Source organism: Suillus bovinus, assembly GCF_016758785.1.
Source record: "Suillus bovinus strain UH-Sbo-P2 chromosome Unknown EDB93scaffold_16, whole genome shotgun sequence".
Lineage (NCBI taxonomy): Eukaryota > Fungi > Basidiomycota > Agaricomycetes > Boletales > Suillaceae > Suillus > Suillus bovinus.
Genome location: NW_024542072.1, coordinates 205,232 through 218,134, shown reverse-complemented (window position 1 = coordinate 218,134; position 12,903 = coordinate 205,232). Strand labels below are relative to the sequence as shown.

General features: G+C 46.5%; 3 protein-coding genes across 3 annotated transcripts; all 3 read left to right on the top strand.

The window, feature by feature from the left end:
- Window positions 1-356: 356 nt before the first annotated feature.
- Window positions 357-1,432, top strand: EDB93DRAFT_1248765 (uncharacterized protein; the record flags this gene model as incomplete). The annotated part of the gene is made up of 4 exons (XM_041452769.1): window positions 357-504; window positions 550-824; window positions 875-1,240; window positions 1,298-1,432. 4 exons carry the CDS (start codon window positions 357-359, stop codon window positions 1,430-1,432), a joined length of 924 nt encoding a protein of 307 aa, XP_041309354.1.
- A 1,606-nt stretch (window positions 1,433-3,038) lies between these two features.
- On the top strand, window positions 3,039-3,387 carry EDB93DRAFT_1046627 (uncharacterized protein; the record flags this gene model as incomplete). Its single annotated transcript, XM_041444631.1, has 2 exons — window positions 3,039-3,215; window positions 3,265-3,387. Coding segments are annotated over 2 exons (300 nt in total), but the record flags the coding sequence as incomplete, so codon positions are not given.
- A 1,332-nt stretch (window positions 3,388-4,719) lies between these two features.
- Window positions 4,720-7,240, top strand: EDB93DRAFT_1082317 (general substrate transporter; the record flags this gene model as incomplete). The annotated part of the gene is made up of 14 exons (XM_041445676.1): window positions 4,720-4,904; window positions 4,955-4,997; window positions 5,050-5,133; window positions 5,181-5,280; window positions 5,332-5,414; window positions 5,467-5,525; window positions 5,573-5,617; window positions 5,789-5,879; window positions 5,941-5,960; window positions 6,011-6,263; window positions 6,370-6,666; window positions 6,732-6,786; window positions 6,834-6,992; window positions 7,044-7,240. 14 exons carry the CDS (start codon window positions 4,720-4,722, stop codon window positions 7,238-7,240), a joined length of 1,671 nt encoding a protein of 556 aa, XP_041309352.1.
- Between the last annotated feature and the right edge of the window lie 5,663 nt (window positions 7,241-12,903).

Genomic DNA, 12,903 nt, shown 5'->3' with positions numbered 1-12,903 from the left:
TATCTGGCGACATGTCAAGCTTCAGGCTTCTCTGTGTACACATGTACTGTCATACTATCAACACAGATCCTCCAATGTTTGGTAAGAAATAAGTCAGCTCTCAGGATGATTAACTCTGAAACCCGCAAAGCCCTTCTGTACCATGGCCAGTTTGCACCTCCTATGTGTTCCTTCGAAGTTTCAGGCTATTGTTCCTTCCCGCACTCTCTCAGTGACTCAACTGCTCATCTTCAAGTTCCCCGTGAGTCTCGAAACCAATCCATCATGCACCAGTATTGTTCTTTCTCAAGAGCCCCCCAAGGTCCAGCTCCCTGCAGACTTCATTTTGCAGTCAGGTTCCTGCATTTTCAACAGCCATGGCACTCTGTGATCATGCTACCAGTGCATGGCAAGATGGAGATCAATCAATCATGCATCCATCATTCCCCGATGATCCACTTCCTTTGTGGGTCTTATCATTCTGGGTGTCCATGTCTCATGCACTTGAGCATCAACGCGATTGGCGTGCATCACACACCTGGATCTTAGACTGACTGGACACTGTTTCAGGTGACTGTGATGAGTTGGAAACCATCGACAACATTTTAGATGTGATAGAGCGTCTTCCATGGGATGTTCCGCTCAAGGGAGTTGGCACTCAGACTGACCTATCTACTAGTGGGCTACGGCTGCTGTTGGCATCAGGCCCAATTGGTGGTCGCCTCATGGATACTATGATTGCTGTGGTAGTCGAACGCATGCAAGCATCTCAAAATGCAGACCTTCGGACCATCTGTGTCGAATCCCTTGTCCTTATGGATGCACTTCATCTTGGCGAGAAGCAGGTGGGCAAACTATGAGACTGAGAAGGCGTTCACTTGCCTTTGTGCCATAGGCTTGGCGTTATGTGAAAGGAAGACTTCAGCGTGTCCTCTTTCCTGTCAATATTTGCGACATCCATTGGGCTGCTATTGAGGTCAATGTGATCAACCGAACCATCTCATACGCAGATTCTCTTGGGTGGGATTGGCCCTCTCATGACATTGACACCATTCATCATTGGCTGGGCCACCACGGCCTCTCTGGATTTAGTAACACAAGTGCACTACAGTGTGGTCAACAGCTGGATTCGTTTTTGTGCGGAATTGCAGCCATCAATACTATTAAGCATGCCGTGTTTCGTGATCCCTTGTTCAACAATAACGAAGCATTCTCCCTCCGCATGGAAGAGTTTTTGGATCTTGCTTATGATCATCTTGAGGTATGCGCATCTCGTGCTAACTGATGTATCGTTGTTGATTGAATATTGATTTTTTAGCACTCGGTTCCTGGCGACAGCACAGATGTGGATGATGGCAGTGACTTCGAGCCAGAAGAGACTCCGTCAGATACAGAGAGCGAACACGAGACTCAGCCATCTATCTCCACCCCTGCCATCATCCACGCAAACTAACAAAACAAAACTTCAACCTCTGTTCAACTGACGCAGACCAAAACAAAGGTCTGTTCAGGTTCTTCCCAAAAGTATCACGCGAGGAGCATCTACAACGTGCTTGGAAGCCTTTCACTTGGGAGCTCAAAGATCAGGAGCGGGACCATTATCAGCAAGAATTTAATAAGTTTGAGAAGGCTACTCGCAAGCGTGAAAGAGCCGCTGAGCGAAAGAGAAAACAGCGAGCACGTGAAAAACAGTGAAAAAGCTGCTATGGAGGTGAGCATGTGTCTTTGCGCTCTGGGTCATCCTAATGGTTAATGTGTTCTGTTGTCAGAAACCCACCATTGATTCCATTCTTCATGATAGCAATCCTCAGCCACCAGCTGTCACTATCGCAGAGGCATCACATCCATATCGTCAACTACAAAGGCAAGCTTGTAGCAAGCGCACACACAATCTAGGCCGGAAGCGCAAGCGGGGGGACACAGATGCTTTGCATGTCAATTGGCAGAGCCCCCTGCTATGGCCGACCATTGAAATGGCTGCTCTCTGTGTTGGCTATGGGATGTCACCAGTGCAGATTGAGCGCGAGCTTAAACGAATTGACCCCACTTGTTTTGCTGGTATCCATGCTCAAGTTATAGGAAGCTGGATAGACCATAGTGGGACACAACCAGCATGGCATGTGAATGTGCTTGCCCGTGTTCGAAAGGGCAATCTTCCATTAACAAAGGCAACACCGCCTGGTATTCTCTCGAAGTATCCTAATGTTGTCAAGACCATTGTGGAAGACCTGCGCACTCTGCGCACTGTTGGTGTAGCTTTAGACACCATGCGTTGTTGTGGTGTAATCATTGCCTGCCTCACTGTCTCTTGCCCTGAGGTCTTTGAGGCTGTTGTGAAGGACGGCTCACACTTTCAATGCACAGAGTCTTGGGTAAAGAAGTTCGTAGCCGCAAATCTCAATTGGTCATTTTGTCGCGCAACTCGTGCCGCACAGAAAACCCCTTCCAACGCCGATCAACTTTGTCTGGACCAATTCCTTCGTTTAACTTTGACCATTTGCAACTGCGCAATTTTTCATGATTGTTTCTACGTCAACATTGATCAGACAAATATCGTGTATCAACCCGCAAACACGGCTACATACAAAGAAGTCGGTTCCAAGCAAGTTGCAGTCATTGGACAGGAGAAGCAAGCATTCACTGTCGTGGTTGGCATATCTGCCTCCGGTGATGCTCTCCCATTTCAGGTCATCTACTGCGGCAAAACTACATGCTCCCTCCCCATGAAAAACACGCCACAATTCAAGGAAGCACATCGCTTAGGCTTCAAGCTGTGTTTTTCAAACACCGACACGTACTGGTCAACATTTGAGCTCATGTGTGACTATATTCATGATATCCTCATTCCTTACTGGACAAGACAGAAGGAGCTCATTGGTGCACCCGATGATCAAGAATGTATCTTACACCTGGATGTTTGGTCAGTCCACAAGTCCATCCAGTTTCGCACTTGGCTTGATCAACATTACCCATGGATCAAGTATCGCTTTGTCCCTGGCGGTTGCACTGGGATTGCCCAACCATGTGATGTTGGTGTCCAGCGCCCACTCAAGCTTGCTGTCAAACGATCTCAGCATGCCGACATCATTGATGAGTCTTTGTCATTGCTGAAGAAAAATGATGCCACTGCCGCCGTCATTCGACTTGACACAATGTTGCCCACACTGCGTGATAGATCGTTGCACTGGCTTATCAATGGCTATCACGCCATTAACAAGCCAAACATTGTTAAACAAGTAAGTATGCCATCCTTGTATCCCTCACCAATGGCACTGACACATTCAGGCATTTTTTCAATGCAAGGCTGGCACTTCATTCAACCTCTCCTTTGAGAGTCTTACCAGCCGCGAAGTGCTTCAAATGCTGCATGATGTAGAGAAGAACAACGTCGAGACATGGGACCGAATCAAGACAGCTCAATACAAGGTTGAAAAACCTCAATCCGAGTCGGCACTAGACGAGGTTGAGCCACCATTTGCGCAAGCTGCAGACATTGAGCTTGATCCTTGTGATATTCCTGTTGATGTGGTTCTACTTCACATCACATCAGGGGGGTCAGTCCCTCGAGGCTATGGTACTGATGATTCTGGCAACCTGCTGGCATGCAACAAGGCAGAAGGATATGATCAAGAGCTTGCAGCTTCTGCCACCGAGGGTGACAAAGAAAACTTTGGTCATGGGAAGCGTAGATGCATGGAAAATACACAATACAGAAATTTTTGGAAACATTGACCTTAGTTTATGCGTTTTTTTCATGTTTTACCGTATGTCACAATTTACCTTCGACGCATTCAACTTTGTGTGACAGTCACACGAAATAGCTTTGATTCGAAGGACGTGTGACGCTGTGACGAAGGTAAGTGCGAATCTCTACAGTACTATGTGTTTTATATAACTTTCGCACTACCTCTGTTCGGGCCAAAGCGGCACTTGGCCTTGTAGTGATTAGCGATAATACATAATTCAAGTGCTAAACTTACACGGGATGATGACAAAGCGAATTTTAAAATTGGCTATCCGAACAGACTCAAGAAGGAGGCTTGAAGAAGTTAGTACATGTAAGTTATTATGCGTTTAATGCGTTATGCATGCATTTTACCTGCGTCCCACGATGGGACCACCCAAATTCGATGCATTATGAACAAGTGTACTGTATCGACTTGGCAATGCAGAACCAGGTTCTTCTCGCAGGATTCGTCGAGGAATTTAAACCTGGTCCCTACGCATCATGAATACTTCTCTGTTATACCCGCTGATCTAGCTCATCTCCGTCAAGCCTCATTACATCGCAAATCACACCATTGCTATCAAATAGCCTGCGAGAACTCTCCTCTATATCGTATCTTCGACTCGGAATTGCCGAGGATCTTGTGAGCTTCTCGCTGATCGCCAATATTATTCCCCGCTTTCACGCCTTCATGATGTAGTACAGATTCAAGCCTTCTATTGTATTCGGAAAACGTGTCACGAGCCACAATGTTGAACAGCGGGTATAGAAAATACTTCTATTCCTCGGGCAGTGCACTGATCTGGGTGTATATAGAATCCGACCTGGTCCGAGTCATGGGCTTTATCACCCGTCGTGGGCACAGCAGACATAATTCACATTTTCGAACTGCGTCCCGGTTCCCGAAAGTTATCCTGAGTTCGTCAAGTGGACATGCACCCATGACCATTCATATAGCATCAAACTTGGAAGCCGAGGTTTTAAAATCTCATCCCCCCAACACACACAGTACTATGTCTCTTGACCAGGAGAAACATCAGCTATCTGAGGTAGAAAACACTGATCATCACCATGAGCAGATCAAACAACAATTCGGCTTGGATCTGTCAGATATCGCTGCTCATGCTCCATCGCTGCGTGGTAATAAGCTAACAGCTGCAGTAGCGTTTGTAGCAGGAACCGGGTTCACACTCGCTGGGTGCGTTGAGAAGTAACTATAATCAAAATCCTCATCATTCTGCGATTCAGATACGATCAAGGTGTCATGTCATCGCTCCTTACGGGTAATCAGGTAAGTGTTCTATCAAGCCTTGTATCGAAATGACTATATCTCATTGTACCAGTTTGAGGCTTCCTTCCCTGAAGTCATAGTGGAGACCAGTCACCCCGATCACGCCACTCTTCAGAGCCTCACAATCGCCATTTACGTATGTTGTTACCTTTGTACTTCATGTTTGGTGCTCATAACGCGCAGGAAGTAGGCAGTCTTTTTGGTGCCCTGTCCAATCTTTGGGTGGGAGATAAGCTCGGTCGTCGAAAGACCATTGTTCTAGGAGGCAGCATAATGATAGTCGGTAGCCGAGCCGTCTGTGGCCCGTTCAGAGCACTGGCTAAATTCATTACAGGGGCAATTCTACAAACTACTGCGTTTTCTTTTGCACACTTGATCTTTGCCCGTATCGTCACAGGCTACGGAAACGGCCTGATAGTGAGTGATGTGCCTACTCATATTCAAAATCCTGCTGAAAACATATCTGTAGACATCAACGGTACCAATATATCATGCGGAACTCTCCCCTTCGGCAAAGAGGGGACGAATGTACGTTGTTAATGACACTATAATGAAGAAATACAGACGTCCCCTAGGATAATGATGGCGGGGATTTTTTTCATGGTTGGAGTGACTATTTCGTGAGTCTTCTTGGCATCAATCTTTTTGATATTGACGGTTGGCTTGCAGCCTTGTGTGTGGATCGTTATTTTATTGCTTCATTGTTGTTGACAACATTCTCTAGTTGGTTGATCTAGCATTGTATGTTTCAGTTTTATTTTTGATCTAGCTAATGACAACGATCAAATCAGATTTTTCGTAAATTGGTCATCTGCTCAGTGGAGAGTTCCAATAGCGCTGCAGTTGGCGTTTGAAATAATCATGGTGACATGCATCGGATTCGTGAGTTTCTTTCTCTGCAAACTATGCGTGCTAATTATTCGATTTGGTACACTATGCATAGCTTCCCGAGTCGCCGAGGTGGTGAGTTCTCGTCATCCTCCAAAATTTTCATGAAATGATCAGAAACCCAGGTTGGTAAAGCGTGGCCGCGATGCAGAAGCGATGGCCGTTATATCCGCAATGGAAGATAAACCTTTTTCCGATCCAGAAGTTCAGCGCACTTACTACGGCATTCGTAAGGCTGTTGCTGTCGAAGAATCTAGTCAAAGTTCACTACGTGAACTCACTACTGGAGGTCCTAGCCAAAACTTGAGACGGATGGTCATTCCTGTAGTATTGATGATGATGCAGCAGCTGACAGGTATCGGTTTCGTTACCTTGTGGGTATTTCAGTCCCCTGATGTGCAGCCTACTGTAATCCAAAACGTATTGATATCAACAGTTATGCTGTATGTCACGCGATCATATGGTCTGCTGTGGCAATACTGAGATCGTACAGACTATTCTATTCCAGCGTCTTGGTCTCTCCGCAACCAACGCACGGATTACCTCTGCAGCCAACGGCGCACAAAATATTCTTGCTTCTATTGCTGCTTATTATGTTATAGACTATGTTGGCAGGCGTCAACTTATGCTGATTGGAGCCATCAGTCAATCCATCGTGATGCTGCTCTTGGCTATCTTAGGATATATCAATAATACACCAGCGCAGATTGTGAGCGTAGTCCTGATATTCGGCTTCGACACATTCTTTGCTTTTGGCTGGCTTGGACTGGCTTTGTTATACGTGAGTCAGCACCGGCTGCTTTGATCTTTTTCACAGATCTGATCTTGTCATTTCTGGTATCCCAGAACGCTGAGATTGCCGGGCTTAGAACTCGAGTGCCAACAAATGCGCTAAGCACGGGTTTGTCACGCCGAGATGCGGAGACAAATTTACTTACCTTTCCCAAGCGTCGACCTGGACATTCAACTTTGTTGTGGTGATGGCCGTTGGCCCAGTTTTCAACACTATCTCCTGGAGAATCTATCTCATCTTCGCGGCCCTGAACGCAATCATCGTTCCAGTTGTTTACTTTTTCTTCCCCGAAACTGGCGGCCGGTCTTTAGAAGGTAAGCTTCACATGGTGTTCTGTTGGCTCCTGGCTAATTTTATCCTGGAAGACCTCGACGTTGTGTTTGCGTTGGCGTACATGACTGGTGAAGATCCTGTCAAGGTCTCACTTCGGAAAGATGTCCCGCTTGCTGGATCGCGAGAGGCGGACGAGATTCTTGGAGTCAGCACAGGCGTTCAATATCACCCTTCAGGAAAGCACCCCACGCCATCTTCTTCACCGGGAAAAGCCGGAACACAGGCGTAGGATCGTTGAATTGAGGTCTAACAGTGAGCTGCTTATGAATCAAGCATATTCGGGCGTGAGCGAGCTAAACTCGTGAAACCGTGTGGTCGCAAATTGAACAAGCTAGGCTAGGGGAAAGCAAGCACTTGCCCTTTTTTATGTATATTTTGTAAATATCGATACAAGAGATCTTCGTCGGGAAATTCGTTGTGTTCAGAGTCGGGACCATGGCCATGGATATACCTCGACGTTGACTGATAAAACCGTCGTAGATCAATCGATTAATTTTGGTGGGGCTGCCCTCAAAACCAGTTCGGGGACCGAACTCCAGATCTACGGCTCTGGTGATGATACCGTTGCACCTATGTAAAAGCAACTCACTACGCAGACAAGACCGAGAAAGTGCTAGTATGCAGCTGTGCCATGCTATCAGATCCAGGACAATTACGAAAGCTCTGCTTCCATGCTAGCCGTTTAACTCCTCAGCCAAGTTGCTACAGAAATGCAAAATGATTCTAGGTCGATCATCTGAAACGGTTGCTGATGTACTGACCTTACTTGCACGGCTGTGACCATCTCCAGTTCCACAGTGTCATTAGGGACGTTCAAAGTTGGGCGCCCACGCCCACCGCCCACGCCCATGACCCCTTCGCCCACGCGTCGTCACCTAAAATGTAGTTTGCATAATTAGATAATACAAAGTAATTCTGAAAATTTATTGGTTTGTTACCTTCACTCACCATCAATCAGATCTGCGCATATGGCGAAGAAGAAGGATAACGGCGTCACAATCCCGGAGATTGTCTGGACTGATGACTTGGTCTGGCAGCTATTGGTGCAGATTGAACTATCGGAGAACAGAGTCGTGCTTCTAGGCAAACGGAAGAAGGGCGAGGTAAGTGAGTCAAAGTTGTCATATATGATACGAGATATGATGTTTCTGTGTCAGAACACGTCAGGTGATAGCAAAGTGACGGTGTATCAGCGCATGGTGGCTGCCGTTTTCCCGCAATTGCACAGCCAGAATGCTGTCGCAATGGGGGACCGAGTCAAACGAAAGTATGAGTAGTGAGTGCTGTGCTTTTCTCACTATTTTTCAGCTTACAATTCTGCTCAGCTTAACAAAAAAATACAAGGTGCATGCTCGACGTCTCCGAACAACTGGTGAAGGGGTCCAATCTGATGCGAATGGCAATGTCTCCGACAATGAATTTTTCGAATGCTATGTCCCTGCTGATGGACCCAACACAACCACAACTCCGAAAGCACAGTGTATTTGGGGTATGTTACTTATTTTCCGCCAGAATAATTCTAACATGACACAGATGAGATTGTTGAGCAATTCAAATTCTTTCCTGTTCTTCATTGAATCTTATCCTCTCGTCCGAATGTCACTCCAATAGCCATCACCACTGGTATCGGCCCGCATGGCAGGAAGACTGTGCACTACCAGCCTCCAAGTGATGACGAAGGGCCAGAACTTGCATCGGAGAATTTTTCACAGATCCAGAGCCTCCACACAGCCCTTCAGAACGAGGCTGCACACCGTGGAATCTCCCCATCTTTTGAGTCTCCTTTCGATACTATTGTAGATCCTTCTGACTATTCTCAACCTCTTTATGATGTCGACGACAAGGAGAATGATCCTCCCCCATCTTCGCAGTCAACCCCTACCCCAACAACTAAGCGAGCCCCGAAATCTTCGTCAATGTTACAAGACAGTCTCACCAAAGCGAGACAACGGATCTCCAAGGTGCCAAAGAAGCGTACCCTTGACGAGACACTCATTGACATGCAGAAGTACATTTTATTTATTTATATTTCAATTAACCTTACTCATATATATAAGGGCCAGTTTAGATGCTATTAATGCTCGTGCTACAGCAGAGAGGCAGCTTCAAGAACGCCAATTGCTGCTCAAAGAGTTCGAGGCTGGTATTTGGAATGTTGACGAGTATCGTGAAAAGCTCCATGAATTGATGCATGACAAGGCTGAGCCTGTGAAGCGTGCTCGTTACTCTCCAGATTGGCCAGGTTGGGATTAGGTACAAACTGTCATCGAATATAATAGGGACGTTCAAAGTTGGGCGCCCACGCCCACCGCCCACGCCCACGCCCACGACCCCCCTCGCCCATATACCACTACCCATTTTGTACTTGAACGAATGTATTATATAATCAATGATAACTTAACACTGTCCGAAACCACATTACACTCAATGGCACGTCTCCGAACATCACACGAGCAATACCTTCACTCATATCTCTTGCTTATGGTTCTTCGTACTTTGTGTCAGCCAGATATGACACTCGAAGAGGCAGCAGTACAGCAGCATTGCGACTTATCTTGCATTCTTGCTATTCAACAAACTCGTTATCTACAAGAGCGCTCCCCTGTTGCAAAAGCCAGCACCCTGCACATTGCTTGGGAATATGCAAAATCTCCATCTGATCATAATCGCTTTATTCACATGCTCCGTGTTTCTCCAATGACGTTTCAAGTCCTGCTCAATCTAATTGAAGGTCATCCGGTTTTTTCCAATAATTCCAACAATGCACAGGCGCCTGTTCAGACTCAGCTTGCTGTCACTCTCTATCGAATGGGTAGATATGGCAATGGTGCCTCGGTACTGGACATTGCTCGCCTTGCAGGAATTTCTGAGGGTGCAGTAGAGTTGTTCACGCAACGATGCTTCCGTGCAATTCAATCTCTGCATGACACTTTTGTATGCTTACCAACTGCTGAAGAAAAGGAGGTTGAGAAATCATGGATAGATGACCGGCTCAAATTCCAAGGAACTTGGAGGGAAGGTTGGGTGATGTATGACGGAACAATTGTTGTTCTGCATACTAAGCCAGGCCTCAATGGAGATGCGTATTACACACGAAAGTCAAACTATGGACTGAATCTACAGGTACTATATCACACAGTTTTTTTAAATAATATTGAAGTGCTGTTACAAGAACATCTAGACGCTTGGGCCCCTACTATTTTCCTCCTGATCCTCCTCGTATCAGCCCTCGCATCATACCCTTACCCCGACCTTACCCTTGTCATCCTCGTCATCCTCGCATTCCCTTTCGCCCTCTACCTGTCGCTTCAGCAAAGCCAGTACATTTGGCCGGATCCTTTCGCTGACGAAGCATACCCATGCTCCGTTTCACCACCTGACTGATCCTGCGGACAGTCCCCTTGCCCTTACCATCTGGATGGTAACCTATGACACGATGCATGACGCATCCCCTTTGCCCTATTTTTCCTTTCTTGATCTCTGACTCGGTGCGCAGTCGCACATGCGACTTATACTTAGATCCGCAGTTGCACGATCGTGCCCCTGCGTGTTTCACTTCTCATTCTGATCTTTGACTCACTTTCTTATCCAGCACGTTCTACCTAGATCGAACGTGTCTTCCTATTATGGTCTTACCCTTCACCGATTGCCTCTCCCGGTAGTACGAGTTATCATCCACTAATACGTCTCCTGTCCTCTATATAAACTCGCTACCATGTACCATATTCCCTAACTTGAATCTACTTGGTTCTTGACCTCCTACTCTCACCAGAGTGATCCTTCTGCCTCGCCAGCAGTCTATATTCTATCTTCTTATCTGCTCATCGCGGATAAGCCTATAGTCTCGACCTTTACTCATCGACTTCGTCGATGAGCAAAGCCCCTGTTAACTAGTCGGACTTCTGTCCTTCTAATTAACGACGATCCTTACGATTAACCTTCGGGTGTCGTAAGCCTAGGCCGATATAGCTTATCGTCTCGCACCCGCGTGACATAAGCTACCCGATTTGGACATAGGCGTTAAATCATACTTGCCGAAGACACGCCAAGTACGACCCCTAACCTTGGGCTAGCCCAAGGACGTCCACAGACCGTTGACGACACAAGCTCTGTTTGAGCGTCGCCAACAGATACCATCCAAGTCGTAACAAGTGCTTTGACAGGTTGGAAATTTGCCGTCCAATCTTCGTATTGTGGACTATGCGCATGGCCTGACTGGTTCTGCCCATGATGCCTCTGCCTTTGAGCATACTGCAGCTTCAAAACATGCAGATTGGTTTTTTAAAGGCAATGAGTTTGCCTGGGTAGACTCTGCATATCCAGTCAGTAGTCATACCATTCCAGTCCACAAGCGTCCTGCTTCTCTCATCCCCGAGAATGCTCTATTTGATAGTGCAGTAGCCCATCTCCGAGTACGTTCTGAGCATTGCATGGGAGCTCTGAAAGGGCACTGGCAATGCTTGCGGGGGCTTCGGGTGACCATTACATCAAAGCGCCATCATTGGGCAGCATGCGACTGGATTACGGTGGCCATTATCCTGCATAACCTTGTGATAGATGTTGAAGGAGGAGTACAAGGGGCACACTTTGCTGGGATCCACACTCACACTGATGAACAAGAAGATAGAGGATTGCCTGATATCCTTCCAGGTCAAGTGATTGGGAATAATGGAGAACTGAAGCGACAACAGCTTGTAGAAGAGTTGATGGCATTTCGACAAATGTAACAGAAGTATTTGTTGAACTACTATTAACAAGTATATATAATAGAAAGGTGTTAAGGAGTGACTAGAAGTTAACCATAAGGCAAAAAAAATTATCAAGAGGCGAAGGCAGAAATTATACCGAGACTCGTCAAAGAAATACCCTAATCCCAATCTGGCCAATCTGGAGAGTAACGAGCACGCTTCACAGGCTCAGCCTTGTCATGCATCAATTCATGGAGCTTTTCACGATACTCGTCAACATTCCAAATACCAGCCTCGAACTCTTTGAGCAGCAATTGGCGTTCTTGAAGCTGCCTCTCTGCTGTAGCACGAGCATTAATAGCATCTAAACTGGCCCTTATATATATGAGTAAGGTTAATTGAAATATAAATAAATAAAATGTACTTCTGCATGTCAATGAGTGTCTCGTCAAGGGTACGCTTCTTTGGCACCTTGGAGATCCGTTGTCTCGCTTTGGTGAGACTGTCTTGTAACATTGACGAAGATTTCGGGGCTCGCTTAGTTGTTGGGGTAGGGGTTGACTGCGAAGATGGGGGAGGATCATTCTCCTTGTCGTCGACATCATAAAGAGGTTGAGAATAGTCAGAAGGATCTACAATAGTATCGAAAGGAGACTCAAAAGATGGGGAGATTCCACGGTGTGCAGCCTCGTTCTGAAGGGCTGTGTGGAGGCTCTGGATCTGTGAAAAATTCTCCGATGCAAGTTCTGGCCCTTCGTCATCACTTGGAGGCTGGTAGTGCACAGTCTTCCTGCCATGCGGGCCGATACCAGTGGTGATGGCTATTGGAGTGACATTTGGACAAGAGGATAAGATTCGATGAAGAACAGGAAAGAATTTGAATTGCTCAACAATCTCATCTGTGTCATGTTAGAATTATTCTGGCGGAAAATAAGTAACATACCCCAAATACACTGTGCTTTCGGAGTTGTGGTTGTGTTGGGTCCATCAGCAGGGACATAGCATTCGAAAAATTCATTGTCGGAGACATTGCCATTCGCATCAGATTGGACCCCTTCACCAGTTGTTCGGAGACGTCGAGCATGCACCTTGTATTTTTTTGTTAAGCTGAGCAGAATTGTAAGCTGAAAAATAGTGAGAAAAGCACAGCACTCACTACTCATACTTTCGTTTGACTCGGTCCCCCATTGCGACAGCATTCTGG